The following is a 15089-nucleotide window of genomic DNA, read 5'->3' on the forward strand; positions in this document are numbered from 1 at the left end:
CCCGGACCTTGGGCGGGGCTTAGGCGCCGCGCGCGGCACGCGGTTGCCATGGTAATGCGCTCCCCGAGCGGAGTGTGGGTTTTGTGAGTCGGTCGGGTTACTGGGCCCCGAGGCCGCCCGGCTGGGGCGGCGGGCTCACCTATGGGCCAGTCGAGAAGCAAACCCAGAGAGAAGAAAGGTAAAGGGCGCCGCCTGGCGGCGAGGCCCGCCCTCCGTGCAGGCGTCCTGGGGCTGTAGGTCTAACGGCTTGTCCGTGTGTTTCAGTTGAAGAGGAGAAGAGCACTACCACTTTAGTTACAAAGACTAAGGAGAAAGTAATGGAGAAGGAGGCCAAGCAGCCTGACAAAGAGTCTCAGCCTGCCGAAAGCCTGTTCGGGACAGGGACATCCAAGCACTCAAGGCCTTCGTCTTCCTCTGAAGGTAGGAGACCCGAGGAGACCAGCCACGTCAAAGGCATCAGGGACGGGTCCCGTTTCTAAGAATAAATGATACAGGAGGTAAATAAATATGCAGTTTGCTTGTGCAGGACAGGCGAGCAGCAGCACGGGCAGGCTTCTTGCCTTTGACTCCAGTCTAGGCTGTAACAGGGATTTCAAGGGCATCTTGTATATATGGAGACCCTGTTTTAGAAGGAAAAAAAAAAAAAAATAGGGGAGAAACTTGAGTGATCCATACAGTGCCCCTCCTCCCCCAAAGAGGGTAGTAGGGTGCTCTCTGGTCCCACGGTGATCCCTTTAGCATGTTACAGCTTGGAGTAGAACCTGGAGGGATTGTCCAGGCAGCAGTGACTCCTGAGCCTGGCCACAAAGATGGGAGGGCTTCTCAGTTAGAAAGGATCATGAGTGGGACAAAAGTGTTTCTTTTCACACCTAGCATTTGGCAGACACCAGAAATTGCTGCCCATCCCACTTTGCCTTGAGACAGATGTTTGGCATATTTCTTCGTTTTATAGTAGCTCAATATGGCCACGCCTTTGGTGTGGAATTGGTGGAGACCAGACCACAAAAGCAGAAGGAATCTTACGTACGGAGCCTTCCAACACTGTGCCACCCCATTGTCGGAAATACAGCTGTTCCCGGTTTAAAGCAAGGGAGGCCTTAGGAACTGCGGGCTTTGTCTTTTTTGCTTTCAGAACCGAGGCCTCTATGAAAAGCAGAGGACCTACCCCAAGCCCACTGCTGTAATCTGGTAGAGTCCAGAGGCGCAGTAAGAAGGATTGGAGGTAGAAAGAGTAGACCCTCCTCTCCAATGAGAAGGAGGTTGAGGTACCCGTGGGACTTCAGGCGCTGCACAACAAGAGGCAGTTTGAAATCCAGGTGCTGAGATTGGGAAAGTGGTCTGAACGCTTAGAGGCCCCTCATTTGAGGCTAGAAGGCCCCGCAGAGGCTGCAGACCTAGGGAGGTTTGTCCCTCAGAGTGCTTTTAGCTGATTACAGAAAAGCCAACTAAACAAGATTTTGTCACCTTGTGGTTTGATATCTCACCAAAAAAGGGCCGGAGATGGCGACCACGTGTCTACTGCACAGCATAGCACCAGCATCAAGGACTCTGTGCTCCAGTGTGCCACTTCAACATCAGGGACGTCTTCCTGCACAGTGCCCAGGGATCTGGAAGGCTGCAGCGTCACAGGCACACAAGACCATGCTGACTCTTAAGAGATCTGGGGCCTCGCTTGCTATTGGCAAGGAAATCTTTGTGAGGTAGGCTTCATCTGCCCAACCTCTCTAAGATGGGTTCAGCTCTACATGTGTGTGATGTGCCGGAGGAGCCATAAGGTATCAAAGTAGACAAGGCCTTTGCCAGCAAGAAGCTACCCATTTGAAGGCCACCTGTGACACCTGTCACACAGTGTCATGTTGGGAGGAAAAGCAGGTGGACATGAAGAGAAACCAAGTGAGTCTGGTGTCAAGAAAAGTGGCGGGGCAGGCTCGACCATCACAGGAACAAAGCCACTGACACATGCGACCCTGGAGGGGGCCTCAAAGCATGATGTGAGATGAAGTCAGGTGTGAATGTCCATAGACAGCATGACTTTCTATGAAAGCCTTGAACTCACGGTCCTTTGGCTGCAGCATCCAGCAGTGTATGAGCTGTCATGCCCATTTGGAAATGATTCTAAAAGTGAACAGGTTGGGCATGGAGTTATAGTGCCAGCTACTCAGGAGACTGAAGCAGGAGGATCATGTGAGCCAACCTGGGCAACATTGTGAGACCCTGTGTTTTCAAAGCCCTGGGGAGAGTGCCTACCATACAAGAAGCACAAAGGTGTGGGTTCCTTCACCAGTACCCCATAAAGCAGGCATGGTAGCACATGCCTGGAATCTTAACACTTGAGACAGGAGAAGCATGAATTCAGGGGAAGCTGTCTTTACATGAAGTGTTCAGGTCCAGCCTGGGCTACGTGATACCTGGAGAGTTGACTCAGCAGTTAAGAACACTTGCTACTCTTACAGAGGGCCTGGGTTCAGTTCCCAGAATCCATTTGGTGGTTCACAGCTATTTGTAACTCCAGCTCCAGGGAACCAGTGCCTTCTGACCTCTGTGGGCACCAGATATGCATGTGGTATGCACACACACACATACACACACACACACACACACACACACACACACGTGCACAAAGTGACCCATAATAGCTCACCACTGAGCTGCTGAGGCTCTGGGTTACACCATAGTTGGGAACCCTGGGCTGGACCTTTGAGCGAACATTAGGTGACCGTAGGCTCTGGCCTTTGAGGCTTCACAGCCTGTTCCTGTCAACAGCACTTGCGGCCCAGATAAGTCTTTAGAGGACACAGCCTGGAAATAACCCAACTGCACCTACCACAGGACCTCAAGTAAAAACTGCCTAGAGAAGCCTGTCTTGAGTTCCTGACCCATAACAATGAAAACCATGTTGTTTAAGCTGAGAGAGCTTGGAGTCAGTTGTCACACGGCAGTAATATTCAGATCAAGGGGTAAATGGGAGTGGAGAGAGGAAGTCTGTGTATCACTTCCAGAACACCCCTGTAATCCCCGAACTCAGAAGGTCAGGGCTGGAGGGTCATGCATTTCAGGCAGTTTGAACTACATACCAAAGCCCTGTTTTGTTTCCTAAAAAAGGTATCACTGCTTGTGGGTAGGGGATGTTATTCTATACATACTGTGTCTGTATGCTTAAGGTATTTTTACATTGAAAATTCCACAAATATATACAAAGAGATTAGGACACCACAGATTTACAACCAGCCTATTCTACAATGTTGGACATTCTGTGCCCCACATGACCCAATTCCTTCAGCACATAAAGGACAGAGAAGGAGTTGGAGAGATGGCTCAGTGGCCGAGAGCTTACACTGCTTTTCCAGAGGACCTGCATTCAGCTCTGAGCACCCATATTGGCTAGCTCACAACCACCTTTAATTTCGGTTCCAAGAGAAAGATGCCGTCTTGTGAGTGACTTCTGTGCACACTGCATTCATGCACAAATTCATAACCTGGCACACACACATACTTCAAAATTAAAATAAGAAAAAGGGGATTTTTAAATGAACCAAGAAGTGTAGACCTGAGCCAGGTGGTCTTCACAGTCAGTTTGGATATCATAATCAACAGTTGATCATGGACCTTGGTGTAGACCGCGGCGTAGCTCAGTGGCAGAGCAGATGCGTAGCACGCCGAAGGCCCTGGGCTCTGTCCTCAGCACCAATAAAAAACAAAAGCTAAAAAGCAGCAACCCCCAAAGTCTACATTCTGTGGGGCTCCCTTAGGAATGTTCTCCAAATCACAGATTAGAGAGGTGGAGAACAGAGTTGGTTGCCAGGTGTTAGGGTTAAAGGAACAGGGAGGACGGGGCTGGGCAGAGGGGCATCAGGAAGGGGTCTCCGCTGGAAGAGGCCTGGTGCTATGCAGATGGGGCTGCTCCCTGTACATAGATGGGCACATGTCTGTGCACTCACTGGATTGATACTGTACTAATATAAGGTGCTGCCACTGGGGGAACTGTGTAAAGGGGACATGGGGCCACTTCTTGCTGCTTTAGCCAGTGTCTGAATTTATGACTATTTTTAAAAAATAAAAAGTTTAAAGATATAAAATGTTACAGTTTTAATTGTTCTAGTCCAGTATAAGAAAAGCAGACAAATTATAGAAGATGGAGAATAAGTAGAATGTGCGCGTGTGCGTACGTGTGTGTGTGTGTGTGTGTGTGTGTGTGTGTGTGCGCGCGTGCGTGTGTGTGGTAAGTGTACAATAACGCTGACACAAAACACCAGCAGAAAGAGGCGGGGCTGTGTAAATTCTGCTCCTCTGCTCGGAGAATTGATACTTTAAAGGAGATGTGTGTGTAGCCTCTTGGCATACACAGATTATTTCACAAGAGTAAGAGTGAATATAAAAAGTGCTTGGGGGGAAGCTGGGAGATGGCTGAGCAATTAGAAACATGGGCTGCTCGTCCAGAAGTCCTGAGTTCAGTTCCCAGCATCCACATGGCCTCTTGTAACTATCTGTAATTCCAGTTCCAGGGGATCCCATATCCTTTATGGCTTCTGCAGACATGCACCCTGCCAAAATAACCACACATAACACTTAACAGTAAACCTAGGTGGGGTTGGGTGTGCACCTCTAATCCCAGCATTCAGGAGGCAGGTGGAGCATTGGTGAGCTTGAGGCTAGCTCAGTGTACATGAGGAGTTCCAGGCCAGCCAGAACTACATTGGGAGAACTTGTGTCAGAAAACAAAACAAAATGTGGAGGTTGACCATGTAGCACAGTGGGTAGACTGTACCATGGGCTCCATCACCAGTGCTATCCGGACTATTCCTGTGCTGCAGGCTCGGAATCCCAGCACTTGGGAGGTAGAAGAAGGAGAATCATCAACTTTGTTTACTGAATTGTATTTCTCAGTGATTAATGTCTTTCCAAGTCTTGAATGAAAGAAAGGCATCGCTAAGAGAGAGATGAAGGCTATGACCATATATGGAGATGCAGCACCTGCAGTCTCTGCAGTTATGGGGCAGAGGCAGGAGAAATCTCTTTGAGTTCCAGGTCAGCTATGACTCTAGAGATCCCATCTCAAACAAAACAAAATGCACACACACACACAGTCTCTCCGAAAATTTTTTTTCTTTTTTTTTTTTTTGTTTTTGTTTTTTTTTGTTTTGGTTTTTCGAGACAGGGTTTCTCTGTGTTGCCCTGGCTGTCCTGGAACTCACTCTGTAGACCAGGCTGGCCTTGAACTCAGAAATCCACCTGCCTCTGCCTCCCAAATGTGGGGATTAAAGGCGTGTGCCACCACTGCCCGGCCTCTCCAAAAATTATAAACACTATAAAACTCAAAAAAAAAAAACCCTCAAAACAGTGAAAAGTCATTTACAGTTTGTTGGCTCATGCCTGTAATGTTCTTGAAGCTGACACAGACAGATCCCAAGCACCAGCCCAGGTCATGTAATGAGACTGTCTCAAAAAACAAACAAACAAACAAACAAACAAACAAACAAAATCTCAGAAGCCAGAGAAACCTCTCAAATAATATCAGATCAGATATGATCAGTTATTCTGAGACATTGTGGAAGTCAGTCTCTCTCTCTCTCTCTCTCTCTCTCTCTCTCTCTCTCTCTCTCTCTGTTTTGTTTGAGACAGGGTTTCTATGTGTAGTCCTGGCTGTCATCTGTCTCTGCCTCCTGAGTGTGGCATTAAAGGAGTGCACCACCACCGCCAGGCTAGAAGTACCTATGCTTCTTGAAGGTGGTTTGATGGTGTGGTACAGTCTCCCAATCCCTGTCCTCTGTTGAACACCATACCATGTGTGATCTCTCCTTGAGTAGGGTAGAAATACCTCAAAGGAAGAAATGCCATCGCTGTGGCTAGGTTTCAGTCAACTTAGATCAGATCAGAGATTATCCGGGCATACCCAACCTAACCACAGAGGCCTTTAAAAAGTCACAGGCAGAGGTGGGGAGGATGAGTAGTCGTATCAAGCCTGACCACCTGAGATCAGTCCCTGGACCCCACACAATAGAAGAAAGAAAACAATAAAAAGTTGTCCTCTGTCCTGTACTTCTGCAGCATGGTACATGTGGCCCCCGCCACAGGTGCAAACAAAATACAATTTAGAATGTTTCTAAAAAGTTACAGGCAAGCAAGGTGTGGTGGTGCCCACTTGGGATTCCAGTTAAAGCAGGAAGATCCTGAGTTTGAAGCCAGACAGAGCTACACAGCAGAAACCTATTTCAAAACACTTCTCCCCAAAAATGAGAGGCAGAGAGGTTGCAGGCCTCCGGAAGTCCCAACAACCCCTGAGCATAGCGATCAGGGAGATGGGATTAAGTACTTGAGTGACAAAGAAACCCTGAGCCTCGTCCGTTCTGTACAGGAGAATGTAGCCCCCAGGCTCTGAGTAGAAGCCTAGCCAAGCTCTGCCTGAGTTCCCGGGGCACCAAGAATGAGAGACTATAAGTATGAACACTGATAAAAGCCACCGACTTTGAAGTCATTTGTTCTGGAGTAACAAAGTGCTTTAGGGTGGTACTGTGGCTCAGAAGTAAGATGTGTGCCCAGCATCAGAGAGGCACAGTGCACCCTGGAGGCATGGTGCTTTAGATAGGAAGATGGAAACAGGTTCTAGGCCACACAGCAAGACCCCATCTCAAAAATTAAATAAATACAGCAGGCATTGTGTATGAAGAACCCTAAATCAGGTATTATGTTTGTATTCCCAGCATTCAGGAGGCTAAGACTAGAGAATCTTGAATTCTAGACAGCCCACTACATGCTTGAGACCTTGTCTCCACAACTAGATAGATAGATAGATAGATAGATAGATAGATAGATAGATAGATAGGTAGATAGGTAGATAGGTAGATAGATAGATAGATGGCCCGCCCTAGTGGTTGGGATATAACTCAGTGGTAGATACTTTCTACCACATTAGAAGCACTAACATAGCAACCCTAACATAGCAAAACAAAACAAAACAAAGAAAAAAAGAAATACCTTTCCCTCCCTCTGACAGGGTTGCCTACATAGTGAGATTACAGAGATCTGCCTGCCTCTGCCTCCCATCACACCCAGCACATGTGTCCAAACCAGTCGTTCTTGATCTGTGGGTGGAGCCGCCTTTGGGGGACAAATGACCCTTTCACAGGGGTCACATATCAGACAGCCTGCACATCAGGCACTTACATTATGATTCATAACAGCAAATTAACAGTTATGAAGTAAGAGCCAACATAATTTGATGGCTGTAGGTCACCACGACATGAGGAACTGAATTAAAGGGTCAGCATTAGGGGGTTGAGACCACTGCTCTAAAATGAAGGAACTAGAGTTGGCAAGATAACTCAGCATGCCAAGCCACAGTTACTGCCCAGCCTGAGGACTTGAACTATATCCCAGTGACCCACATGGTAGAAGGAAAGGATCAACTGTCACAAGTTGTCCTCTGACTTCCACACCTGTACACATAAACACACACACACACACACACACACACACACACACCCCACACGTAAACCAACATAAAAAAATTAAGACCATTTGGATGAAGAAACTGAAAATTAGGGGCTAGAAATATGGCTCAAGAGGTAAAGGCACTTTCAAATAGGCCTGAATTGGAACCCCAGAGCCCATGATGTCACAGGAGAGAACTGATGTGCCTTGGCACACACACGTCTGAATTCAGAGACAACACATACCAACAACCTTTAAACAAGAAAAGTAAGGGCTGGAGAGATGGCTCAGTGGTCAAGAGCTCTCATGACTGTTCTACCAGAAAGATGAACTGAGTTTGAATCTGAGCACCCACATGGTGGCTTACACATACCTGTAACTCTGGTTCCTGTGGATCTGATGCCCTCTTCTGACCTCCACAGGTACCAGGCCACACATGCGATACACGTACATGCAGACAAAACACGCATGTACATAAAACTAAAAAAAATAATTTTTTTTTTTGGTTTTTCGAGACAGGGTTTCTCTGTGTAGCCCTGGCTGTCTTGGAACTCACTCTGTAGACCAGGCTGGCCTTGAACTCAGAAATCTACCTGCCTCTGCCTCCCAAGTGCTGGGATTAAAGGTGTGTGCCACCACCGCCTGGCTTAAAAAAATTAAAGAAATTAAAATTCAAAAGAGCTGAGCATGGTTATTCTTACCCACAATTCCAGCACTGGAGAGGCTAAGGCACGAAAATTATGGGCTCCATGACAGCCTTGGCTACAGAGTGAGGCCATCTCAAGGAAGAAAATGCCACAAAACAAACCACAAGACATTAAATAAAACGCACAAACTGTTTTATAAGTTAACAAAGGAGAGTATTTTCTTAGATTATACTGTTTTCTGAAACAGTATCAGAGTCTGGTATATCCCAGGATAGCCTCAAATTTCTTATATTAAGCTGGGCAGTTTTAATCCCAGCACTTGGGAGGCAGAAGCAGGCAGATTGCTGAGTCGGAGGAGGCCAGTGTGGTTTACAGAGCGAGTCCCAGGACAGCTAAGGCTACACAGAGAAACTGCCTCATGAAACAATAAACCTCACAGAAAAAACCTCACAGAAAAAACAAAACAAGAAAAACTTCCCATAATATAACAAAATAAAATAATTTATAAAAATTTTATATTTTATAAAAAACATATGTATATATGTATAAAATATTATAATATATAATATATAATATATTATATATTATATAAATGTATTATATTATATATATATATATATATATATATATATATATATATATATATATATATATATATATATGTCTGGAGAGATGGCTCAGAGGATAAGAGCACTGGCTGCTCTTTCAGAGGTCCTGAGTGCAATTTCCAGCAACCACATGGTGGCTCATAACCATCTACAATGAGATCTGGTGCCCTCTTCTGGCCTGTAGACATACATGTAAGCAGACTATATACATAATAAATAAATCTTTAAAAAAATTATATATATATAATAACCTTGGACTCTGACATTCACATCTACGCTTCCTTAGCTGCCACACACATTCTCTTTAGTCTTCTGGCAGAAACATAAATTGATATTTGCTGGAGATTGAGCCGGGGACTTTAAGTGTGGTAAGCATGAAGTCTAGCATAGAGGAAGGGTCTCTTAGGTAACCTGGGCTGGCTGAGATTATAGGCATGTGTGCCACCAAGTCTCCTTCCAGTTAATTTGATATTTACCACAATGTGAAAGCATACAGTTTGGTGCAGAGGTTCTGCTTCTGTTCAGTGAAGCTGTGGTGGTTCATACTGTCAGCCTGGAAGGAACTAGAACCACCCAGGAGACTAAACTCCGGGCCTGGGTGTGAGGAAGTTTCTAGAGAGGGCTACTACATAAGACTCATCATACATGTGGGCGCTGGTACTGCATGCATGATGGCTTCATGCTCTGGTGGCCGAACTTTCCAGACATGATGGACTGTTTCCCCTCTTAATCCATGAGACAGAATAAATCCTCCCTAAATTGTTGTCAGGCACTGGTGTTAGCAAATGAGAACACACACACACACACACACACACACACACACACACACACGAGAGGGGAGAGAAACAAATGCCACAAAATATATAAAAAGTAGAAATAATTATGTACATCAAATGGAGTTGGCCACACAAGAGATGGGAACTGCAGAGGCTCAACATTTATGATTTTTGTGGCTATTTTTGTTGTTTGTTTTTGTTTTTCAAGACAAGGTTTTCCTGTGTAGCCCTGGATGTCCTGCCCTGGAACTCACTCTGTAGACCAGACTGGCCTTGAACTCACAGAGATCTGCCTGACTTTGCTTCTAGAGTGCTAGGATTATACATAGACATATACACATACACATTCACATATATATACACACACATACACACACATACATTACAGATACAGATACAACACACACACACACACACACAGAGTCTTTTTTGTCTTTTCAAGACAGAGTTTTTCTCTGTATAGCCCTGGCTGTCCTGGAACTTACTCTGTAGACTGGGCTTTGAACTCACAGAGATCTGCCTGCCTCTGCCTCCCAAGTGGTGGGATTAAAGGCGTGTGCCACCGCCGCCCAGCTACCAGTTGATATTTTGAAACTAGATCTCACTATATACCCCTGGCTGGCTGGGACTCTCTATGTATACCAAGATGGCCTCGGACTAGTAGAGACCTGCCTGCTTTTGCTTCCTCAAGTGCTGGACTAAAGGTGTGCACCACCACTCCTCACTCTACATGTAGTGTTATTTTTATCTGTGGGTTTTTGGTTTGTTTGTTTTTTTTTTTTTTTTTTTGCCTTTTTTAGACAGGATCTCTGTACCTAGCCCTTCCTGTCCTGTAACTCACTATGTAAACAAGGCTGACTTCAAACTGACAGATGGTCATCTGCCTCTGTCTCCTAAATGCTGCGGTTACAGGCGTGCACTACCACACCTGGACATCTTTTTTTATTTATTTATTTATTTTTATTAGATACCTGGACATCATTTTTAATTAAGAGGACTCATAAACTTTTAAATTGTCTTGATATATTTTGTTATGTACTCTTTATAGTCAACGGGAATAGCAGACCTGACAGTTGGACATTGACGGTAAACATGATGAAATGTAGGTTTTGGCTTAATGATAAAAAGAAAAAGGACGGGCACCTGCCGCCCAGTATGGGTCAAGGGTAATTTGGCAGTGCTTAAGATGAATTTGCTTAGTTGGTAGAATGGTTGCCTAACATACAAGACATTCTAGGTAGCTCCTCAGTACCACATAAACCATGCAGTCACTTTCCTGTAATCCCAGCTTTAGAAGATAGACAGGACAGATGATCACAAGTTCAAGGTCATCCTCAGCTGGACACTGACTTTGAGGTCTGCTGGGGAATATGAGAAACTATCTCAAGAAATTAAGTAAAAGGAAGCCCTAAGGAAGCATGAGAGGCAGAGGAACTCTCCCATCAGGGCCTGGGTACCAGTGGTTCCCTCGCTACCTGAAGCTTTGTTAGGTGGCTTAACCTCTCTGTGCCTGTTTCTGTATAACAGACATGAGTCATGGGAACCGTGTGAGAAGTTGTATGCTTTTATTTCCTAGGTTTTTGTTTTGTTTTTATTTGTTGTTGTTTTGAGATAGGCCCTCACTATGTAGTCTTGACTGGCCTGGATGCACCATGTAGACCAGGCTGGTCTTAGAATCATAAAGATTCACTTGCTTCTGTCTCCTGAGTGATGGACTTAAAAGCTTATGCCACCATGCCCAGCATTTCCTATTATTCTAGGGCTCAGGACAGCTGGCACACCTGGCACCTAGGTTAAACATACTTGCTTCCAAGCCTCAGGGGCTGAATTAAGTCTCCAGTCCCCACCTACATGGTGGGAGGAATTAGGTCTCCGGTCCCCACGTGGTGAGAGAGTTAAGTCTTTAGTCCCCACCCATGTGGTGGGCGGAGAGGGTTAGGTCTCCGGTCCCCACGTGGTAAGAGAGTTAAGTCTTTAGTCCCCACCCATGTGGTGGGCGGAGAGAGTTAGGTCTCCGGTCCCCACGTGGTGAGAGAACTGACTACCACAGTTGACGGTTCACCTCCACCTCTGCATCATAACTTATGTAAATCCCTACACACACATTCACAAATAAATGTAATTTAAAAGGAAAGCAATATCAGAGGCAGGTTCACTTTCTTCTAGCTTGACTGGAGAGGGCGGGTGGCTGGCTCAGAGAGTAAATCAGGAGGTCCGGAAGCTCTGCCTAGCGAGTGTGCGTTGGAAACAGCCAGCTGTGCAGCGTTAGACAACAGGCGACCACTGCACACTGTGACTCAGTTGGACACTTCAAATCTTCCCTGTGAGTTCTAAACTCTCTGAGATGGTTCACAGGTTAAGAACACCGGCTGCTCTTCCAGAGGTCTTGAGCTCAATTCCCAGCAACCACGGCTCACAACCATCCACAACGTGATCTGATGCCCTCTTCTGGCATGCAGGTGTACATGCAGATAAAGCATTCACACATAAAATAAATAAGTAAAATATCTTTTAAAAAGTCCACTCTACTCATTTGCTTCTGAAGATGTGTGGTTGGACTTTTCAGTAAATGGCATGCCCCCAAGTCTGGGAAAAGACAAGTGTGAGAACTGTTAAATTGAAGAACCCAGAGGTCTCAGGACTGGTGGGATCCTAGCTTGTCTGTATTAAAGACTAACAGAATGTAGTGTCCTGCACTTGTCCCCCTGAAGCCGTCTTGCAGTTCATGAAATGTAGAGTCATCTCTGCTTCTGCCTTGCACGAGTATATCCAGTAGGCATAGCCCGACCCCCTGAGCCTGCCGATCTGAGCCACACACAGTTTTTTCCTTGGTTTGCTTGTTTGTTTTGTGTTTCTTGCTGGCCATGAATCTGTTCCCTTTACTGCAGCTAAGACTGGCTTTGTCTTGATTGTGGAAGACGTTTCACACCCACTAATTGGATGTTTTCTTCCCTCTAGACAAACCTGAGACAACGCACAGGTCAAGCAAGAAGAGAAGCATCATCCCGCAGATCATCATCACCCGGGCCTCCAATGAGACGCTGATCAGCTATGGCATCCCTGACAGTGAAGAACAGAGAACCATTCGGGAGCATGCTGACTGGGGCCCTTACTACCGACACAGGAGCCCCAGCACAATAGCAGCCTATGAAGTACACAACACAGAATAAATGAGAGCTCTCGGTAGCTGTGATCCTTTACTGTGACCCGAGTCTCGGCTAAACTGACAGAAGGGCCACCCCTTCCTGAGCTGCGGCTGAATGCCCATCTGTCTCCAGTCTTTGAAGTTGTGTCTCAGTGACTAGCTTTCCCAAAGTCAGTTTCAGCTTGATGGGGAAGAGGGTGGCTGGCTCAGAGAGTAAATCCAGAGGTCCTGAAGGTCTGACTGGCATGTGTGTTGGAAATAGCCAGCTGTGCAGGGCTAGACAGCAGGTGGATGCTCACGGGGTGACCCAGGGGCATTAAAATCCTCTCTACTCATTTGCATCTGAAAGTGGGTGCAGTTGAACATCAGTAAATGCCACACCCCCAATTCAAGAACAGAGAGGACCCAGGGCTGGTGGGAACCTAGCTTGTTATGAGACTTGTTACTGATGCAAAAGAATGTAATGTGTCCCGGAGCTGAGGAGGGCAGTGGGGCACTTGGGACTTCTGCAGTAGCTTATGAATGCTGTCTTGTCTTCCGGATCCATGGATGAAGGGTCTTTATAGTGAAGGACCTCTAGGAACGCCATACATGTTGGCCATGAGACAAAATTGGCCTCTGTGGGCTAACCAGAGACAGTGGTACGCCCACCAGGATCACAAACACAACCTCCTCCTGTACTAGGGTGAGGGGATCTGCTGCTTATAACACATGCCAACAGTTTCTAACATATACATCATACCAGCTAGTATATAAAATACATACTACCTTATCTAGTACATAATTGCAGGCCTGACAGTATGCATGTATGTCTACATACATGCACACACACACACACATTCACACACACACACACACAACTTAAATGAATTTTGTTGTATTTTATAACGTGGTATAATGCAACAGGAAGAATCCCCTGGGCAGGCCTATGATGAGGATTCCTACTGAACAATCATACAATGCCACAGGCCTACTATAAAGAAAGTTTATTGGGAAGTGGAGTGGAGCAGGGAAGGGGCAGAGCCAAAGAAACTGGGGAGTGGGGGAGAAGACAGAAAGAGAGAAAGAGAGAGAGAGAGAGAGAGAGAGAGAGAGAGAGAGAGAGAGAGAGAGAGACACCAGCTGGGAACACATGGGGGCAGAGAGAGAAGGAACAAAGGGGAGAGAGAGAATAGGAGATGGAGAGAGGGCTGGGGTGCAAGCAGTCCTCGTATAGGCCCGTGTCTCACAAGACTGCAGATGGTGACTTAAGCTACTGCTAGGTGGCTGTTGCTGGGCTCCTGGGAGGAGCCTACTGGAACTGTCTGTCAGCCACTGACTTTAAAAACTGATTTGTGTGCAGTGCTAAGGAGTGAGCCTAGGACTTCACACAATGCTAGGCAGGTGCTTCAGCACTGAGCTGCAATCCCAGCTTGATTGTTTTTGAGACAGGGATAGGGTCTCATATCCAATCCAGTCTGGATTGGAACTATTTAGCCCAGGCCAGCCTTGAACATGCAGCCTCAGGCTCCTGACTGCTGCAATTACAGGTGTGTGACAGTGTGCCCAGAGGAAAACTGAATTTCAAAGTTAAAAAGAAATGTAAAATGGCAATCTGTTAGAAATCTTACAGTATTATTATTTATGATTTACTATTGAGGCGCCACTGAAAGCCTTCTTTTGTTTTGAAATGGGATTTACACCCCATTCTAGCTTTGAACCCAGAACCTTCTGGCCTCAGTCTCCAGACTGCTATGATTACAGGCATATGCCACCACGTCCAAACACCAACTAATCTGCTTAGCATTGACCTAAGCACAGTACCCACGCGGGCCTGCCCTCTGTTCCTTCTTTAGAAGCAGGAACATTCATCTTCCTAATCTATAAAATCCCTCCACAGAGGATCAGAGCCATCGGTGTTCTGAATTCCATTACACAGTAAAAGAGCTGAGCGCAGCCTCACAGATCCACTTGGGCTAGAGTTGTTCTGTACAGCTAGTACATTAATTCCTAGCTGTGTTCAGAACCAAGCAACTCTCCCCAACTCCGGAAGACAAATGTGGAATGGAAAGGAAGGGCAGGAAACGGAGCTCTTTATTTTCTCTTGTAGGATGGCATGGCTGTACAAGGCTTCTTTCTGTTTTGTCCTTGGCTAGTGATGGGAACGAGGTTGTCCTCAAGAAGGACTGGGTTCCCAAAGATCCAGCTTTCGGGGAATGATGTACCCAACCACTATCAGAAAGAATAGCTCTCATTTGTGTTAGTCTCCTGGAAGAGATCGCTGGAACTGGTCTCGCTTAAATGGGAAACAGGAAAGAGAAGCATTTTCTTCTAGCTGATCAAAACCAATCTGAGTCCTCCGCAGATAGTGGAATTATGTCTTCATCTAACGCTGAAAGGACGCGGTAGCCTCTGTGACCCGGGCAGCTCCTACTTCCCAGGACAGGCTTAGGCGCAGGGCAAGTGAAGAACAAACCGGAAGTACGTCATGCGCCTGCGCCGAGGG

At 46.3% G+C, this 15089-nt stretch overlaps 1 protein-coding gene across 2 annotated transcripts; it reads left to right on the forward strand.

Moving 5' to 3' along the window:
• Positions 1–24: 24 nt before the first annotated feature.
• Spata33 (spermatogenesis associated 33) lies at positions 25–12635 on the forward strand. 2 transcript variants are annotated; one of them, XM_076916013.1, is made up of 4 exons: positions 25–178; positions 265–420; positions 1493–1700; positions 12418–12635. In XM_076916013.1, the coding sequence occupies exons 1-4, from the start codon at positions 142–144 to the stop codon at positions 12425–12427; spliced, it is 411 nt and encodes a 136-aa protein (XP_076772128.1). In that variant the 5' UTR covers positions 25–141; the 3' UTR covers positions 12428–12635. The 2 variants fall into 2 exon arrangements, with proteins under 2 accessions (XP_076772128.1, XP_034378933.1); XM_034523042.2 differs by lacking the exon at positions 1493–1700.
• Positions 12636–15089: the final 2454 nt, after the last annotated feature.

This window comes from Arvicanthis niloticus, chromosome 18 (assembly GCF_011762505.2).
Source record: "Arvicanthis niloticus isolate mArvNil1 chromosome 18, mArvNil1.pat.X, whole genome shotgun sequence".
Taxonomy (NCBI): Eukaryota; Metazoa; Chordata; class Mammalia; order Rodentia; family Muridae; genus Arvicanthis; species Arvicanthis niloticus.